The sequence below is a fragment of the Mytilus trossulus genome, chromosome 4 (assembly GCF_036588685.1).
Source record: "Mytilus trossulus isolate FHL-02 chromosome 4, PNRI_Mtr1.1.1.hap1, whole genome shotgun sequence".
Taxonomy (NCBI): Eukaryota; Metazoa; Mollusca; class Bivalvia; order Mytilida; family Mytilidae; genus Mytilus; species Mytilus trossulus.
This window is the reverse complement of record NC_086376.1, coordinates 55,214,171-55,233,535: the sequence shown is the minus strand read 5'-3', so window position 1 is coordinate 55,233,535 and position 19,365 is coordinate 55,214,171. Positions and strand designations below refer to the sequence as shown.

At 30.7% G+C, this 19,365-nt stretch overlaps 1 protein-coding gene across 2 annotated transcripts in view; it reads right to left on the bottom strand.

Moving 5' to 3' along the window:
• LOC134715551 (calpain-9-like) overlaps positions 1-10,181 on the bottom strand; it is a 40,213-nt gene extending 30,032 nt beyond the window's left edge. For both annotated transcript variants that reach the window (XM_063577792.1, XM_063577793.1), the window contains exon 1: positions 9,622-10,181. In XM_063577792.1, the coding sequence (XP_063433862.1) occupies positions 9,622-9,801 (180 nt within the window). In that variant the 5' untranslated portion in view covers positions 9,802-10,181. The remainder of the gene's footprint in view (positions 1-9,621) is intronic.
• Positions 10,182-19,365: the final 9,184 nt, after the last annotated feature.

Below are 19,365 nucleotides of genomic sequence, written 5' to 3'. Positions count from 1 at the left end.
AGTGTGGACAGTGTGTTACTTTTTATTATTTTTTATACTCCTTCCAAATTTATAACTTCATGTTTTATACCTCAAATAGGGACTTGGTATGAAATTACCTTGTAAAAGAATTTGGGTAATGGATTTTAAAGTAAAGTATTGACTTTGTGCAGCTAAACAAAGATTTAAAATTAGTATTTTGGAAGCCTTTAAAAGATATCAAAATCCCCTTGACATAGAACAGTCCATATTATGAAGTAGAGCTGGTGAAGATTTCTATAATTTTGATATCGTTTGTCCCAACAAATTATAAAAAATATAATTGAGAAAAAGCAGGTTGGATTTTTTTTAACTGTCATTTATTGAAAATGCAGTTACGAAATAACTGTGTTCTCGTGCCTGAGACATCAAGCTCTAAATCATAAAGAAACTATAAAAGAGGGGAATAACATCAAAACAGGAATAACAAACTTTATATACGTGCATTCAACAAAAAGTTTGTCCACAGTTGAAAACAGTAATATTTTAAATGAGCTAGTCCAGAGTCGTGCGAATCAATATTGTTTGTAGTGAAGTGTTATCTCCAGAAAAGTGGAGGCTTTATTTATCGTAGTTGCTTGTTTAAAAAAACATAACTATCGAACAAAAGGTTACTCTCCATATACGTATATATACTAGTAAACTAAAGAAACGATAAACGACTTTGAAGAAAAATTTATCAAAAAGTTAGTTTTTTTCAAATTTTTGGGAAAAAAGTGTTTTTTGAAATCTCAAATAATGCAAAAAAAAAATTTTCATTTTCGTCTTAAATCAATGCTTTAGATATGAAAAAAAAAACACAGTAAATTTGAAACCTTTCGGATTAGTTTTAAGATTGTTATCGCTTTTTGAATATCACTTTACACATACTGTCTATGGAAAATCAGTTGATAATGTATACATTTTAACGATTTCTCGTGGGACCGAACTTTGCTTAACAAATAAGCGAAGAAACGGTAGGATTTTTAAAAACGAATTGGTGGCAAACACTGTCTTTACCTTTAAGTGAGAGGTTGGTATCATTAGTTGTTACTTCTGTTTTTAAAAATGTCGTTTTATGTAAAAAGTAAAATCACAAAAATACTGAACTCAGAGGAACATCAATTTGGAAAGTCCATAATCACATGGAAAAATCAAAAAACAAAACGCATCAAAAACGAATGGACAAGAACTGTCATATTCCTGACTTGGTACATGCATTTTCAAATGTAGAAAATGGTGGATTAAACCTGGTTCTATAGCGCTAACCCTCTCACTTTAATAACAGTTTCATCAAATTCCGCTACATTTACATGATGCGTTAAATAAATAGTCACAATTAATAAAATAGTCAAAATATGGGTACATCAGTCATCATCGTATAACAATTTTAAAAGGAACAATTTAACAGGACACAAAAGCATCTACTATCTACGAAGACATGGATTGATTTGAGTGTCTGTAAGTTTTATAAAAAAAAGTCGCGAAAAAACGTCTCGAAAGTGAAAACTAAATTTTTATTTAACGCATTTATATTTCCATAATGATTAAGTATTACTACCTTCAATATTGGTCCAATGAACGGAAAACTTTATCTTTAAGTTGAAAAAAAGTCTTGTATCGTTTCTTTTGTTGACTAGTATATATTCGATTTCTAAATAGATGTTTTTTTTTGTCTCAGTCAACTATCGATGATCAAACTTTAATTCAATTTTAAAAGACTATAACCAAATGGGAAATACATCATTATGAGAATCACACGACAGCAGGGAAATTGATTAACATCTCTATTATTTTTCTTAATAGATAAACAAAACGACAAAGTTCATTGAAGCTGCAACACAACAAGTATATAGATACAAATCAGATGCCCATATGTAGGCCATCGGTATAGAAATACATAAAGTTTTCAACAAAGAAAATTGTCTACACCCATTTGTCTACCCTTAGGTAGCACTCCACAGTTAGAAAATAAAATTAAAAATGAGCCGCAAAATGTTTTATCATCTCCTATTCCTGGATTTCTAATACATTAACCTAACTGTTTGTGTGAACATGTGCATATGTTTGAAATCAGTATCTTCCATAGATTTGATTTTCAAAAGTTAAAAGGGTGAAAATTAATTCCTTTTATGTGTATCCATGGCAACATTCTGCATTTATTTCCCATAAAATATTGCAAAAAGGGGAGTGAACATGTCACATTTCCCCCCAAACTAGAATTTCAATGCCTTTGAGTGATACCTTTTTAGAAACTGTTTTGCTAAATCTTCCTCATGATCAAATAAAAAATGGGTGTCTTTTGACTCATTTATTCGTAAAATCCAATCACAAAGTTCGTGCGATAAAAAGTTGGAAAAAAAACATTACAATAATTGCCGGACCAATGATTGGTAGGAACATGCAAATACGGACTGTCATACAGAAAACAGCTTATATTACATTAATTACATAACCTTGATGTTCATATAAACCCAATACAAAGGCTATTTTAATACTCAGCTATCCGAAAATGATTTTTATTGCACGCTAGCTTTCATATTTGAAAAATCCACAGGGGCCAAAATGCGAAACTACACACCTAACTGTGGAGTGCTACCTTAAGTATGAATGAAAAACCAAGAAACAGCAATATGCATGAACAAATATTCAAATCGTAAAAGACAATATATCGTTCTCAATTTTATCTTAGGTTGAACGTTCGTTTTTCACCAACAGAATGATGATATATGTGCGCAGTAGATTTTTCAATTTATTCGTTTTGTTCTCTTTTTTAATCATCTCTTACTTCCTTTGATGTTTATTATCATTATTTTTTGTGTATGTATATTGTTGATGAATGTCATATAAACAGAAAAGAAAGAGATGGTGTTTGTTTTACATCTATTCCTATTGTTCTCAAAACAAAACGTTTTCAATAACAACGATTATACAAAGTCATTATAGCATCATCGTTATTTATAATTGCTTGCTTTAATAATGTCATGACAATATTAAAAGTCAGAGAAAGACGTGACATTGTGCCATGCTAAAATATAGGTATTGACAGATTGTAGTATGTTGAAAGTACGTTTAGTATTCTTTTAATTTTCGTTTCGTCTACAACAGACCATCAATGATGCTTGAATAAAAAAATATTAAGAAACCAAATAAAGTACGAAGTTTATATTAAGAGCATTGATGACCCAAATTTCTTAAAAGTTTTGCCAGTTAAGAAAATCTATTCCTGAGGTAGAAAAGCCTTATTATTTCAAAATTTCAAAGTTTAGCTTACAGTTAATTTATAATTATGAACATATCAATGATAACTCTCAAGTCAACACAAAAGTGCTGACTGCTTGGCTGGTGATACCCTCGGGGAATTAAAACTCCACCAGCAGTGACATCGACGCAGTGCTTGTAAATAAACTCATCTCATAGATACCAGGATTGAAATTTTGTACAGATTTACGCCGACGCTCGTTTCGTCGTTTAATAGTTTCTAATGATTTTGTCTGTATATAATGGCTGTCGTTTTATGAGTATTGTTTTACAATTAATACAAATCGATTGTACTTGTGAGATGAGTCTAGTATAAAGTGAATATTACATTTAACGCTCCTTAATGTGGTTCATGTTCTCTTAAATTTGCAATACAATTAATTCAGTTTGCAACCAATTCTCCCAAAATGTCAATATGTTATAAGACACATTATTTTTTCTATATTTATATAAGAAAGTGATGTCGCATGCCTTTGCCTCAATTTCCAGAGAATATATTTAATCAGTGAATTTTTTTCACTGGTAGGAAATAATCAACTGGAAATTATATTTGTTTGACACACTGCGTATTAATTTCTCTTAATATAAGTTTTCTGTACGCATACGCGTGAATCTTTACAGTTGTATTATTTTCATTTAGTATTCAGATCTATTTTAATGATTATTACTATATATTTATGTATTCACGTCATAAGATATTTCTAGCAGGTATATTTGGTTCTAAAATACACATTTCAAAATATGACAGACGCATAAAACTCCATTATAATGACAACGTTGTGTGATTAAAACAAGCAGACATACAAGTGAGAAGTTAAGCTAGCTGTAAAACCAGGTTAAATTCACCATGTTCTGCATAAGAAAATAAATTTAAAAGCCTGTACCAAGTCACGAATATGACAGTTGTTATTAATTCGTTTAACTATTTGAGCTTTTGATTTTGTCATTTGATTACGGACTTTTCGTTTTGAATTTTCCTCAGAGTTCAGTATTATTGTTATTTTACTTTTTAGTAGAAAGTATGACATATTAACATGGTATCGTCATGAGAACGCATGGTAAAACTGCCACCAGACGTTCTACAAATAAAATGTTCTCTGTAGCATGCTAAAGCATTCATTACTTTGAAACAATAGATTGAAAAATATATTATAAGGGTTCCGAAATGAGTACAGTGCATTTACCAATATCTAAACGCCCACAGAAGTTTCGTCTTGATGGCTTCATTTTAGGATGTCAAGCATTGTCATCACAGACTTACGAAGCTACAGGCAAAGAAGATTGCAACACCGATAATATTTATACTGTTGCTAACATAAATATTCGCTCTTTGCGTCATCTTTCAATTAAGGATGAAATATAACAGTATTTTGTTACTTTGCAATATTATAATTAGTTCATAAATAAGGAAATTAAAAAGAGAAATGGACATTATTAAACCATTGTTTGCAATATATTCTTTGTACAACGTATGGATTTATGTAATTTGTTTATCTTTTGTATGGAAAGTATACATGAGTGTCTTGTTTTGATTATAATCGATTTTTACATGAACAGCATATCTTTTATTTTTAATCCTTCTAAAGAAACGTATATTGTAAAAAATAAACATTAATGTAGTTCCGTTATCATGACATAAATTGTGAATAAAAAGTTGTATGATAATATAATGTTTATAATGTTTTTAGTTCGTACAGATCAATAAGGACATTATATTTTAACATACCTTTTAGCTTCCGATAAGAAATCAATCGATTTGTATTCTAAAAAGAATTCTGAACTATAACTGGACTGGATTGAGCTTGTATCAATAATCTGATTTAATAAAGTAATATATTCATGCAGTAAACAAATAGCAAGAGGGACAACACAGAATGGAGTCGGCTGAATACCGGACCAGAAACATGTTGAGTCGTAGGATCATCAAAACAAAGAATACATCGTTTTTACGTATTCAATTATAATTATTTACATTTATTAGTTAATTTTTGGAGGCTCAAGGGGGACTTTCAGTGTTTTTTGTGGAGGGAAATGCAGAAAAGAGCATTGGACGCTAAAACCAATAACATTGTTTTACATTCCATAAAACAAGGTCGATGCTGCTGATGGTCTTTTAATAGTGCTAGAGAATATCATCATCGACCAGTAGTTAGTGCGTCAGTACTGTTATGATTTAAAGCAATAGAACACACCCGCGACATCGCGTGTCCGTGACTTAATCCAAATACCTACGCCTTATTTTGAAGCTGAAATTCTAGTATTCCTACTGTCATTTGATAAAGTCATGCTGATTAAAAGTATAAGGTGTCTCTGCTTTCAACTTTGTTGCATAAATCCGTCCTTATTTTCTTATTTCAACCGAAAACTACTTGTAGATAATAAAATTCAATGATTGAATTTAAAAGTGAAGATCCGATAGATGTAACCTGTTGGATGTTATTTAACAGAAATTGATAGGGTGAATTCAGATGTGATTTTAACCCGTGTATTTTGGGATTCACAACGTTTGGTTGTGCGTCTGACAGGTTGAACGTACATATTTGATAACAGGTAACAGGTACTATTGGATTCGACACGGAACTTGCTAATGATTGGTTATTATTATATTAATTATGTGGATAACAAAAGAACCAGGTATAAATGGTAATTTTTAATCAACACCATTGTCCAATATTTGCGATAGATAAAGTTGAAGTCTTTGATTCTATAATCAAGTCATGCTGGCTAACAGTTGCACCTCGTTTTGTTAGTAGTTCTTACATTCTCCGTTGTTAAGCTTATATAAATCATTAAGGAACTATGATTCCACCTACTAAGACGAAGACGAAAGAATTAAAGACGAAGTTGACCTTTGATGGATTTTGTTAATCTTTATATCCTTTTAGTCCTAAGTTCTTCAATAATCTACTTACTTATACTTATACTACCTAGGCTTTCGGTTTGGTTATTGTTAGTTCGAGCATTGCTGATAAAAGTAAATGCAGAAAAGCTTCTAAAGCACAAATAATTCATGTTGTTTGTTTGTTTTTTCATTTTCATGCATGTTAGAAAATGCATAAAACTTTAAAAGTACACTTTTAATACTCAATTAGAGTTTCAATCAACACAGATATGATGTTAGTGTTTGCCAAAGAAATCCTTGCCCGGCTTTGGTTATACTTTTTGTACATTAACGTTTATAACTTCTTATTTTTTTAAAGTAGTTTTTGGATTTTTAAACCTATTTAGGCACAGAGTGTCACTGACGAGACATTTATTGTCCAAATCATAATCTAGTGCAGTAATATTTGTACCTTTAAGGTTTTTGCAAACCTTACTTAACAAGCAATCTTATCAAAAACTTAAAAAGGAGCGCAGATGGAAGAATGCAAGAATTTGAATTCTTACTGTTAAATCGGTTCTTTATGTGTCTTTTGACATTTTGTATCTTGTGTTAATGCTATTCCAATTCTTGAACCAATGCATACAAACATCATCAACGTAGTCTTCTGTACACGATTTTACCATTTTTGTCGCATAAATTTCGTATAATAGTCATTTTATTTTTCAATCGGAAAGTGTTGTTTTGAAAATACGGCAGGTAATTAAAGTTCGTGTTTTGAAGCCGAAGTGTTACGATTATCACCTGTTTGTCAACCATAAACTAAAAAACATGGATGTTGTGTACGTGTTTAACATGTACAATCAGATAATTGTTTATTTTAAGGACATACATGCGTATTGCGATCACCGGCATTTTACGGGATGGGTCACACTGTGGTCACTTTGCATACGGAAAATTTGTCGGGTGAATTGCTTCCTTGAAGGAATTACAATAAAGTAAACCTCTTTTATATATGACAAATTAAATAATTTTCTTCAGGAAAAAATATATGTACATAAGTTTTATAATGAAAACTATCCATTGGGTAATAAAAAAACATATACATTATTTTTTTTAACTTGAGGTTTCTTATGTCTTTAAGTAAACGTACATATGAATTAATAATGCTACTGCGGAGAAACACAGATGTATTGTCCTGGGCTAGTACAATGTGTGGGTGAACCACCACAACAAGTGGAAATAATTAACAAAAACAAACAAATAAACAAACAAAAACCAAATAAACAAAAAAAAAAAAAACCCAGACAGGACAAGTATACCGAATGTTTAAATCATCCCAAACACTGGTTATTAAAATAAACATTGTTCAGTTTTATAAACTGACAATTCTCAGACTCAAGTACTACACTCAGCAGTCACTTCGCTAGTCTAAAGTTGCAATTGTACATATAATTTAAAATATCACACATTTCTCGACCAATAAGTATATTTTTGTTATTCACAACAACTTAAATACACAGTTGATTCGCGTATTTTCCCCCTGACTGATTTCATTCTTGTTTAGTTGTTACCAAAGCATATGCGTTAGTTGCAGTAAAATATTTTGAATAATTTTAATTATTGTTAAGTTGTTACCAACGCAAAAATTCAGTGTGCGGTCATCAACCGGTAATGTTCGATATGGAAATAAACAATTAAAATGGAAATGAAAAAAAAGTAATTTTTATCCTTTCGAATGATTATTCAGTTAAAAAGGGTTTATCGGGGGATGTCGAACCACTACATTATATTTAAGGAAAGTTTAGTCAACCTTGTAATGAAAAAAAAAATCCATTCAAGTATCAACAAGGATTTGTATAGTAAAATACAAATCCTTGGTTCAATAATTATTTGTTTGAAATATTATATTTGAAATACCAATAGGATGGATGTGTTATATGAAAATGCTGTTTGGATGAGATTTTGCAGTCACTTTAAGCCGGTTAAAGTCTGATATTGTTTCAGATGTTTTAATCAGAATCATACAGGACCCAAGGTCTGAATTGTACATAATTAAACTTACATCATCTTTCTTGATTTTGTGCGTAAAATATTTTTTAATATAAAACATTCTCTTTGGGTTTAAAAAAAACCAGAACTACTTTAAATAAGGGCAAATTAAATAGACTTACATTTATTATATTCATGATTAATAAAAAAAATTAAAAGAAATAATTGTGTATATTTTTTCTATTTAAATAATGCATTTACAGTAACTGTAGCAATTAAAATGAGTTTATAATCAACTTTTTAAAATAATATAAAGACTTGTTCGGATTGGTCGACTTGGAATGCTAAGTACAGTTGAGTCCTGTCCGTTTCAAGTTTTTTACTGGTTTGTGGGTATTAACCTTGTAATGTGACTTTGATAAGGGGAAATTACAGATATAAGGTATTATGTGATTGTCATGCATTCTTATATAATTATGGCAATAATCTATCAATTTCTTTCGTATCCGATGACAATTAATCATTGGTTTCGTATTCTTATTAATATGTTCACACTAAATGAAAGTCGATATACAAAATTTCATATGCTAGAAAAGAAAATAATGAGTATAACCAAATGGCACTCGTAAAACAAAAGTTTAAACGGACATTTCGTATCCTTTTAATATGTTAAAGACTGTTAAATTCCGATGCATAATGAGGAGGAGGATGATTCAGAATGAAAAGAAATATTTCGGAATATAATGAATCGTTGACATTGTTTTTATTAAAAGATACATGTTCAAAATTTATTTCTTTATTTGTTTTAGTACATCTATGCCTCATAAAATCATATCGTTTTTTGCTAAACAGTCTGAACAATCACTCTAAGTTGTCTCAAATGGTAAATTAATTATTCTACCTCTGTTAAGATGTTGTTTATGTATTACTATGGAAAAATGTATTTTCGTGAAGATTAATATTAGTGGATTGAGAAACACTTGCATTTTTTGTGGGTATTTGATTACGTGTTTTTTCCAATATATCCACACAACCTTCTAGGAAATATGGAACTCGTTGAACATGACTCCAAATAATTGACTTTTGTCCTACACATCATTTTATTTTCTATGTTATCAGAGTTGTTAATAGCGTATGCTAATAATATAAATATTATAAATTCAGGACTGTAAATTCACAACTCCTCAGTTGAAACGAAAAAAAACCAGTTTACTACAGTGTACATGTTTTGAACAGACACACTTTACAAATGTATGTTTCCCGGCACAGCAAAGATGATCAAAGTATTATACATTTTTGTTCAAACAATATATTTTGTTTTATTATAACCAGTTAATTATACTACTGTCTGCAGTTGTAGAAGACTTTTACTTTTTTTCTTAGAAAACTTGCTTAATGTATTATAATTAGAATATTGAAATGTTCGAATTCTTATCTTTCTTCAATATGCAAAACCAAACCAAAACTGTTCTCAATTTGAAGTTCACTAGTGTACTTAAAAAATATTAAACTTAAAATATACACATTATAAGAAATGGTTATTTACTTACTCCGGCCCCTCCTCCGATGCCCCCAGCCTTGACCACACTTGTCCAGTTCCTTGGTGTTAGCTTGTCCTTTCGGACTTCTGTTTGTTCAGATGAGTTGTCAGTTATTGTTGCTATTTTTGGTTTTATAACATCGTGGGTTTTTCTTGAACTAATGGTTATTGTGCATCCCATTTGAGGCATAAGTCATATTTCCCTATGGCATAATTGTTTAATATGTATTCCAGATAGTCATTTTAATCTAATTCCGCTCTATTTATGTCGATTTAAATTTCCAAATGAAGAATTTACTCTCTTTTGTGGAATTCAACATTCTTTGTCTTTGTATATACTACTTGAGAGTCCAATCTTATAACATAATGAAAGGTTTACTATATACTTCACTATCCGTTAGCATGTATTGATAAAACCCTGAACAAATACGCTTAATAAAAACAAACTACATAAACTAAATGAAATCAACATCATCAACACCACGTGGTTACATTTCAGCAGGTATTGCAGGCGGACCAATCAATACCAATTTTACCTGAGTTTAAAATCCTTTTAGTTGTCTCCCTTTAGAAAAAGAAAAAAAAGTATTGTAATTTAACCAAATATCTGATTGTTTCATCAATCGATATAAGGATCCTGTGTCTATGAAATTTTGCCTTTTATAGCATTGGATCGATACGCTATTGAATTTACAGAAGTAAAACGCATTGAAACTATTAAACGGTGATTGGTTTTCCATAACAGTATAAATAATAAATGAAATATCTGACGTTAGAATATTTAATGTGATTAATCTCCAATAGAACATGGTTGAACATGCAATACAGCCATATGAATAGTGCCCTCGAGGTTGCTTAATTTACGTTTTGTATTGACTCTACAGATGATATACAAAGGTCAGAGCAAAGAACGAACACTATTTTTCCATTCTTGCTTAAAAGGACTGATCAATACTTTCAGTCTTAATTATTGGTAAAAAATGTTTTTATTAAAAGTGTTAAAAGTAATTAGTAGTACGAGTGTACATTTGTATATAAACCGAATGTTAAGTTTATTTTTAATTACTTTCCAAATACTTTTATATAATCGTCATGGACTGGTAACCTCAAGGTAGCATTTCTTAGATTCTTTCAAAACTGTGACGTACACTGCTAGATGACGTTACATCAAAAATAACGATTAATTGGAAATTTTCCAAACTAATTAAACTATAATTGATTTTTGACAACAAGACAGTATTCTTCCATTTATTTGTTGCAAAATCTGTAAATTGTAAAACGAAAAAACAAATAAAAACAACACAAATGAATGCAGAATACAAACTGGAATCTTGAACTCTGAACATGCTTAAGTTGGTATGGGAGTCTAAAATGAAAATGATAGAATTTGTTCCTTCTTTGCCAAAAAGTATTATCTATTGATATATTTTGAAAAATATAATAAAAATGATAGGTCACCGTGCATTTTTTTTTTCAAGCAAGAGGACGTGACAAAATGACAAAATGGCACATTTTGTATGGATTTAACAGGAAAAAACACCATTTTGAGATTAAAGACTAAACAAAAAGATAGAATTGTTAAATACTTAAGGAAAAGATCGCTTTCAGACAATGATTTGAGAATATATAAAAAAAAAGATAGGTTCTCTGTTTTTTACAATTCAAGATGGAGGAAGACACCAATACCTCCTTAAATTATATGTATGTCAATTATCAATGTTGTCCTTTTCGAACATTAATTTTGATTAAATCCAATGAAACAGACGGAAGTCAAACAGAAAAAAAACCCCAAGCAACGAATTAACCAAATGATATAGAGGGAAGGAAAAGGTTGGAATCAAGACCGCTATACAACATTTATTCTAAACGGAAACAAACTTAAAATTTAAAAGACAAGTTCTTTACAAGTAGACCTTAAGTAATGCGATACTTTTGAAAAAAACATAAATAAATTTGAGTGCTCATTGGAAACCATTTTGATTTTTGAGGTTCATGCTTCACTAAGCAACAGCACACACTTAATTGGAAAGTATTAACAAATAACGATTCTGAACATCCGCTTTATTTAAGAGCCTCGAGTGCTGGTAGCCTTACGATTGAATTTAGTCCCTTGTCGGGTCCAATCAAAAACATGCAAATTGGTATCTGCTGCCTCAATCCTAGGCACGTGGATTTTGGTTAAAAAGAAAATCCTGGTCGGCTAGAATTTATAAATATGTGTCATGCAACGGTAAACCTTTTATTTTAAGCACTTTACAAATCGCGGTCCGTGTGTTAGTCTAGCACAACGTCATGAACATGCTGTTCAGTTGTTGTCGTTTTATTTGTGTGGTTCACGAATAAAGGCAACAGTAGTATAACGCTGTATGAAATTCATAAATCGATGGAGAAACAACAAATCCGGGTTACAAACTCGCGCTTTTATGGCAATGTTAAATATAACATTGAAATGACAACATTACATAACAGGACTACAATACAAAGAAATGGAAAAAAATCAGAGTACAGAGATATACACAAATTAACAATACAATACAATAGTACGACAATCTAATAGTTATTAAAGATATTTAAGATATTTCGAGGGTACCACCAGCCCAGTAGTCAACACTTAGGTGTTGACATAAATATTGATAATGTGGTCGTTTTAATAAAATTCTAAAACGTAGTGCCAAATACGACTAAGGTTATCTGCCTGGGTCATAAGTAATTATCGTTTCTCATTTTTTTTTCATAGATTAGACCGTTGGATTTGTTGTTTGAATTGCTTTACAATTTGTGGACCTTTATAACTTGCTGTTCGGTGTAAGCCACGGCTCCGGTATGTAAACTGTACTTTGGACTAAACTAGTTTAGCTTTTACAAATTGTGACTTGAATAGAGTCTCATTGGCATTTATACCACATTTTTTTGTATGAAAATACCGTATCAAGAATGTTCGTAGTTGCTTAAAAAAAAGATCCCAACGTACTTTAGCCGATGACCATCTCATGCCGTCTTACACTGTACTAAATGTGGCAACATGAATAAAAAGACATAAGCAGGTAACACATACATACAAAATTATGAAGACAAATTCAAGAAAATGTTTTATCTTGTTATACAAATACAAAATTTGGGAATCATATTAATAGAAAAAGATTGCACAGTATGTAATTGACTTTCTCAATTCCTAACGCATAGTGAACATGATTGCTAAACCCTCTCTTGTGGGGAGAACACATTTTTGTGTAAGGGCCAGACGAAGATGAAGATGGGTCTATGCCACTGCTGGTGGAGTTCTAATCATCTGAGGGTATCACCAGCTCAGCAGTCCGCACTAACGTGCTGACTGCTGAGCTGGTGATACCCTTTAACGTGCTGACATGAATTATCAGTGATATGGTCAAATTTAAAAATTAACTGATTATGAAACTTTTAAATTTTTGAACTGCTAGGGCTTTTCTACCTCAGGAGTAGATACCTTAGCTGTAACTGGCAAATAGTTTTGGAATTTTGGTCCTCAATGGTCTTCAACTTCGTACTTTATTTGGGATTTTTGTTTTTAGCTTTTTGGGATTCGAGCGTCACTGATGAGTCTTTTGTAGTAACGCGCGTCTGGGGTAAATACAAAATTTAACCCTGGTATCTATGATAGGTTTATTTCATCCTCTTGGTCAATTCCACTACTTGTGGATTTTAATTGCCCGGGGGTATCACCAGCTAGTAGTCAGCACTTTTGTGCTGACATGAATTCTAATTGATATGGTCATATTTATAAATTAATTGCCTGTACCAAGTCAGGTATATGTCAGTTCTTGTCCAATCGTTTTTGATGAGCTTTGTATTTTAATTTTGCTATGTCTTTATGGACATTCCGAATTGATTTTCCTCTAAGTTCAGTATTTTTGTGAATTTACTTTTAACTATTTTCAAAACTTTTGAATTTTAGAAATACTAATTCTTTTCTACTTCATGAGACGATTACTTCAGCTGTATTTGGCAGAACGTTTTTGAATTTTGGTCCTCAATGCTATTCCTTCCGAACTTTATTTGGCTTTTTTTAGCTTTTTCGGATTCGAGGGTCACTGATTAGTCTTTGTAGACGAAAATCGCGTCTGGCGTAAATACAAAATTTAATCCTGGTATCTATGATGAGTTTATATACGAACACTGGGTCAATTCCACTGCTAGTTAAGTTTTAATTCCCCGAGTATATCACCAGCCCAGTAGTCAACAAAAAATCTAACAAATTAAGAGATTGCATTTACACATTCAGAAGTTGCATTACACAAATTAATAAATGTAGAAATTCATAAAACGGATGTAGATAATACATGTTGCAAATTAAAAATTATATTTTACAAATTCAGAAATGAATAATTATGTATCCCCTTTCAATAAAAGACTACCCTCCCATTAATCTAGATTTTTTTCTTCTCTGTAAATGAAATAGATTCCTGTCTTAAAGGTAGCTTTTCACTCAATACTACAGAGATAACCAACATACAAACAATAAAAATGTTATACTTCCATGGTATAAATGGGGTTACTATATTATAATTTATGAATAAGGTATTTTTTTCGGATAGATCACCGAACAATGTGGTACACTTAAAAGGTTTCACTGTATCTCAAGGATAAGATGCATTATGAATATTTTAGAAAATTGTATCCTTTTCTGAACTATAGTTAATGATCTAACTGTAATACCTATCGATATACTTATTTGTTAAGTTTTAGCAAACATATTTTTGTTATAAAAATTTCCTGTATATTTTGCAAAATTATGTTTTTGTTTTAATAAACAGATCGAAGAAAACCACGAAGATTGACAGTCATACATTAACACATAAACCGTGTTGTCTTTGCACTGTGGTTCTATAGTTTTATTAATGAACGTGTGTTTTCATAATTACATTGTTCAGTTCTATTTTAGTTCCTTGTGGATGTCTGTTATGGCAAAAATCAACGCCGAGGAACATTTCAATTTCGAGGTCTTCGTTACAGCCAGAGTTTACGTATGGGCCACTTCAACCTGAATATGTACAGATTCACAATTAAGTTTTTTTTACAAACGTGTGTATCATAAGAAAGGAAAACATGTTCAAGACAAGACATAAAAAAGTTAACTCAATACTCATTTATCGAGACTTGTTGATCACTGCAGTACATAAGCAAAGCAGCAAACTGTTTAGTCTATATAAAATGTTGACCCTGATATCTATAATGATCTTATTTACTGCTATCATCCATGATAGTAATGCTAAAGCGAAATAACTTTTTTTTTAAATCCAAATATTTTACATGACATGTTCCTATTTGGCTACTTCATTGGATACTGTTATAGACGAATGTGAAAACAATGTACTGGAATAAGGGAGATAATCAGCATAAGCTTCACCAGAAGATATTATTATGCCTAACTTGTGACATTACTGTCCTCACTACACATGCGAATAAATGTTTTATGACTGATCTCTTTTTTAGCACATGTAAGCTATTGGTATCTTATTTGATAAATCCTGGTACCTTTGATAACTATTTACACCACTGGATCGATGCCACTGCTGGTGGACGTTTCGTCCCCGAGGGTATCACCAGCCCAGTAGTCAGCACTTCGGTGTTGACATGAATATCAATTATGTGGTCATTTTTATAAATTTCCTGAATATAAAACTTTAAATTTTCGAAAAACTAAGGATTGTCTTATCCCAGGAATAGATTACCTTAGCCGTATTTGACACAACTTTTTGGAATTTTGGATTCTCAATGCTCTTCAACTTCGTACTTGTTTGGCTTTATAAATATTTTGACTTGAGCGTCACTGATGAGTCTTATGTAGACGAAACGCGCGTCTGGCGTACTAAATTATAATCCTGGTACCTTTGATAACTATTGAACAAAATCTAATGTCCTTTATTTATAGTAATCCACAAAGGAGTAGGTCCGGTAACACTCCCTTTTGGCCCCAAAATATAGCAGTTTTACAAAATTGTTAAACAGTAAACTTTTAGTTATTTATTGGACAGTAGAATGCTTCTGCTACATAACTATGGGCTGTTTTTGCCAATACAACGCACATCTATCGGGTACTAGCAACTTAAAGTCATGCTAAATCACTGAAATCTTCACAATTCTTGCATTTTAGTTAAATTTTAGACGGTTTTCGTGTAAAACGAAAGTGGCCGCATTCGTGTTCATCCTTAATATTAAAATATAAGTTGTATTCGATAATAATACATAACATATATAAAGGTTGAGGATGAACACGGATGCGGCCACTTTTATTTTTGACAAAAACCATCTGAAAAGTGACATTTTTTAACATGTTTTGTAGATTTTCATATTTGAGCTTGAATCGGATCGTTTTTAATGACTACATCAGTTAAAAATCTTTAACGTAAACTAATAGAATAAAAAAAATAGACACTTAATGTTTAAAAAGTGGTCAAAATCTTTCGTCAGATAAACCTGAAATTAGAGGCCATAATCGGTCCTTACTGGACCTACTCCTTTTGTAAAATTTACAAAAAAAAATATTGCTGCAATACCATTGTTGATGACAAATTTTATATAAAAAGAATAATAATGTTATACTTTAGCAACTTAGAAGATAAATAGAATAAGCCTATCTTTTCTTACACATATAAGCTGTTATATGAACAAAATCTTATGTCCTTCATTCACAGTAATCCAAAAAGTTTGTAATATTTACAAACAAAAATATTGCTGCAGTACCATCGTTGATGACAAATTGTATATAAGAAGAAGAATAATGTTATATTTTAGGCGTTAAGAAGATAGATAAAATCAGTCTATCTTTTCGAAATGAGAACTAAAAGACTCTAAAAAGCTTAATCTCGACATAATGACAAAATTATAAATAACACATTTGCATTGTAATGCATACTTGTTCTGAACTTTTCACCATAAGAAAAACTTTTTTATAAAAGGAATTTGCTGCGATTAAGATAGAAACTTAGACATTGGAAATGGGGATAAAGTAGTAATTGTGCACGTTTATTATTTTAGAAATACCTTATTACCTTTATTGATAAAGATTTTGAAGTGTGAAAGATCACATTTTTGTAATGATGTAGAATAGTTATCAAAGGTAACACGATTATAATAGAAATTTTATACAAAAGGAATTATAATATTATGATCTAAAATACTAGTCTTCTTGCATGAGTAGAACCTATTTTACAATTTGAATATGCAATTTACTAGTTTTGTATTCAAATAGAATTAGTTCATAATGATAAACACTATTTGATTTAAATGGCCTTTATAATTAGTGCCATTGCAATGGGAATATTTCTTCTTTGTTTACGTACTTACTATTCATATATACATATAATTGGGTCTTCTTTTAATATTTCAAACAATGGTCTAAATTTCCAAAAAACACGATAGCTGTGATTATTTTTCCTAACATCAGTAAGGTAAGCACAAATAAATCGGTTTATTTTGTAAGTTTATGTGTGGTTTTTTTTTGGTATTTGTTTTTTAATAATTTTAACCATATTTTTAACCCTATATTTCAGAGTCCTATTTCAAAAAGGGATTAAAATGTACGATTCTGATACCCTATTACACGATAACGAAATCTTTTTTTATGAAACTTACATGAATTCAAATGCATCAATGTACATTTAAAAAAAAGAAGAGAAGGCAAAGAGAATTTATAATCTATAAACTGTAAGTACTCGTTGCAATTAAAAAATGTTATTTCATTTTCTAAATTTTTACATTTTCCTCTCAATTGTTAAACTTTTATGTGCTTAGAATTATGTAACATGGTAGATTCGTTTACATGTGCATCATAATATGTTGAATGCACATCACATAATTTCATCTCAACATCATGTAAAGACAAATGCATACGGAAAATATTCATATAGAAAACATTATAAAATAAAATTTTGTCTCTAAATAAAGATAGTTGCAATTTATATAATACAAATTGAAAATGAAGATGAAAATCCCTTTAGACACTCTAAGGAAAATTCAAAACGGAAAGTCACATATCAAATGGCAAAATTAAAAGCTCAAATATATCAAAGGAATGGAAACAACTGTCATATTCCGGACTTGTACAGGCGTTCCCTTAAGTAGAAAAAGGTGGAGTAAACCTAATTATATAGCCAGCTAAACCTCTCACTGATATGTAATCGCATAAAATTCATTTCATTGTTGACAATAATGTGTGTGAATAAAACACACAGACCTACTTGATAAAAAGGTAAAAAAGGGGTACAGCTGTCAACATTGTGTTATAACTTAACCATTATAAAGCAAACAAATAGGTCGAATTTGTCAGCAAAGAAAAAAAAAAGACATGAAGACAAAGAACATTAGCAAAAATGAAAGACTATTATATAACAAAAATTACCATAGTACAATAACACAATGGTGAAAAAAATAAGTACCGAAAAATATATTTCCTAGAGCCACTTTTGAATGGTTTTGAATTTAATTCTTTCAGGTTTCAATTCATAATTTTTTATTTATTTTTTGAAAACTTAAACGAATAACATGTGTCACTACATCGGTCTTGCAATAAGTATATGTATAATACAGAAAAGGAATAACAGGAATCGCTAGGAATATCACACATAACATCAGACCTTAACAGTCACCAATAAGCTCAGCAAAAAATAAACAGACATACAAACAAAAACACACGTAAAGATAGCGTCAGTAATATAATTGTGTGTTTCATATAACTCGCATACTGATAGATCAAGTTAGGATAACAAATATACATAACACACATAATCATAGTAATGATTACCGTGCCTCATTTATATTTCAATACAAATCACTTTTCAGAAAACATTTTATATCAGTTAAGCTTTTTAAGTGGAAAGCAATTCTGCAAAAGGTGAATCTTAGGATTTGCATTCTGTAGTTTACTAAGGTGATTCGCTTCACTGACTGGCCAATTAGCATTAACTCTTTTAAATATGCATTCGAAATTTAAAAGAATTGTATCAACAAAGCGACTTATAGCGAAATTTAAACATGAAGATTGTCAGATGAGAATTAAACCGATTATCTAAAGAACCCCTTGCGTTCACCACTTTTTTTAAGTATTCTTGCTGCTCAGCCAAACTATCTGTGGTGTTTTATGAGGCTGTTATCCCTGTAGGCGCTATAACGTTATTGATGATGATTGTTTTGTATCTCACATTGCCGTATTAGTTTGACTATGCTGTGTTATATTTTAGAAACGGCTGTGTAGTCTGTTTCAAAATACAAGTGACATAATGACAGGATGCATAACATGTCTTATATTTCTGAGTTTGACGGGTCAAATGTTTTGTCAATCGTAAGTATTTATATATACTCAACTATAATTATAGTAAATCAATTTAAGGATGCGGTATTAAATTACTTATATACTTAAGTGCCAGTCTTTGTAAGAATCAGGCAATTTAGGTAAAAATTAAAACATGATTAGAAAAAACCGACCGAGCTAATCGTGCTATTTATTACTAACCATCATCCTGAGTTAAAAAGTATTAGTCTTTCGTTTGTGTGTGTCTGGAATTGTCAAATAACTTGGTTAGAAAATTGGTAAGAATGATAGCCAATTACAGAGTTATCTCCCCTTTTGCGTTAACTTCTAGTGCATTTCAACCAAATTGTATCTTCTATTACCAGAACAGTAAATGGAAATAAATGTTATTTTTGTGAATAACTACATATCACTTTGATCGTTTATTCCAAATTTACAAATTAATTGTCCATGTTATTACTTTTGAGA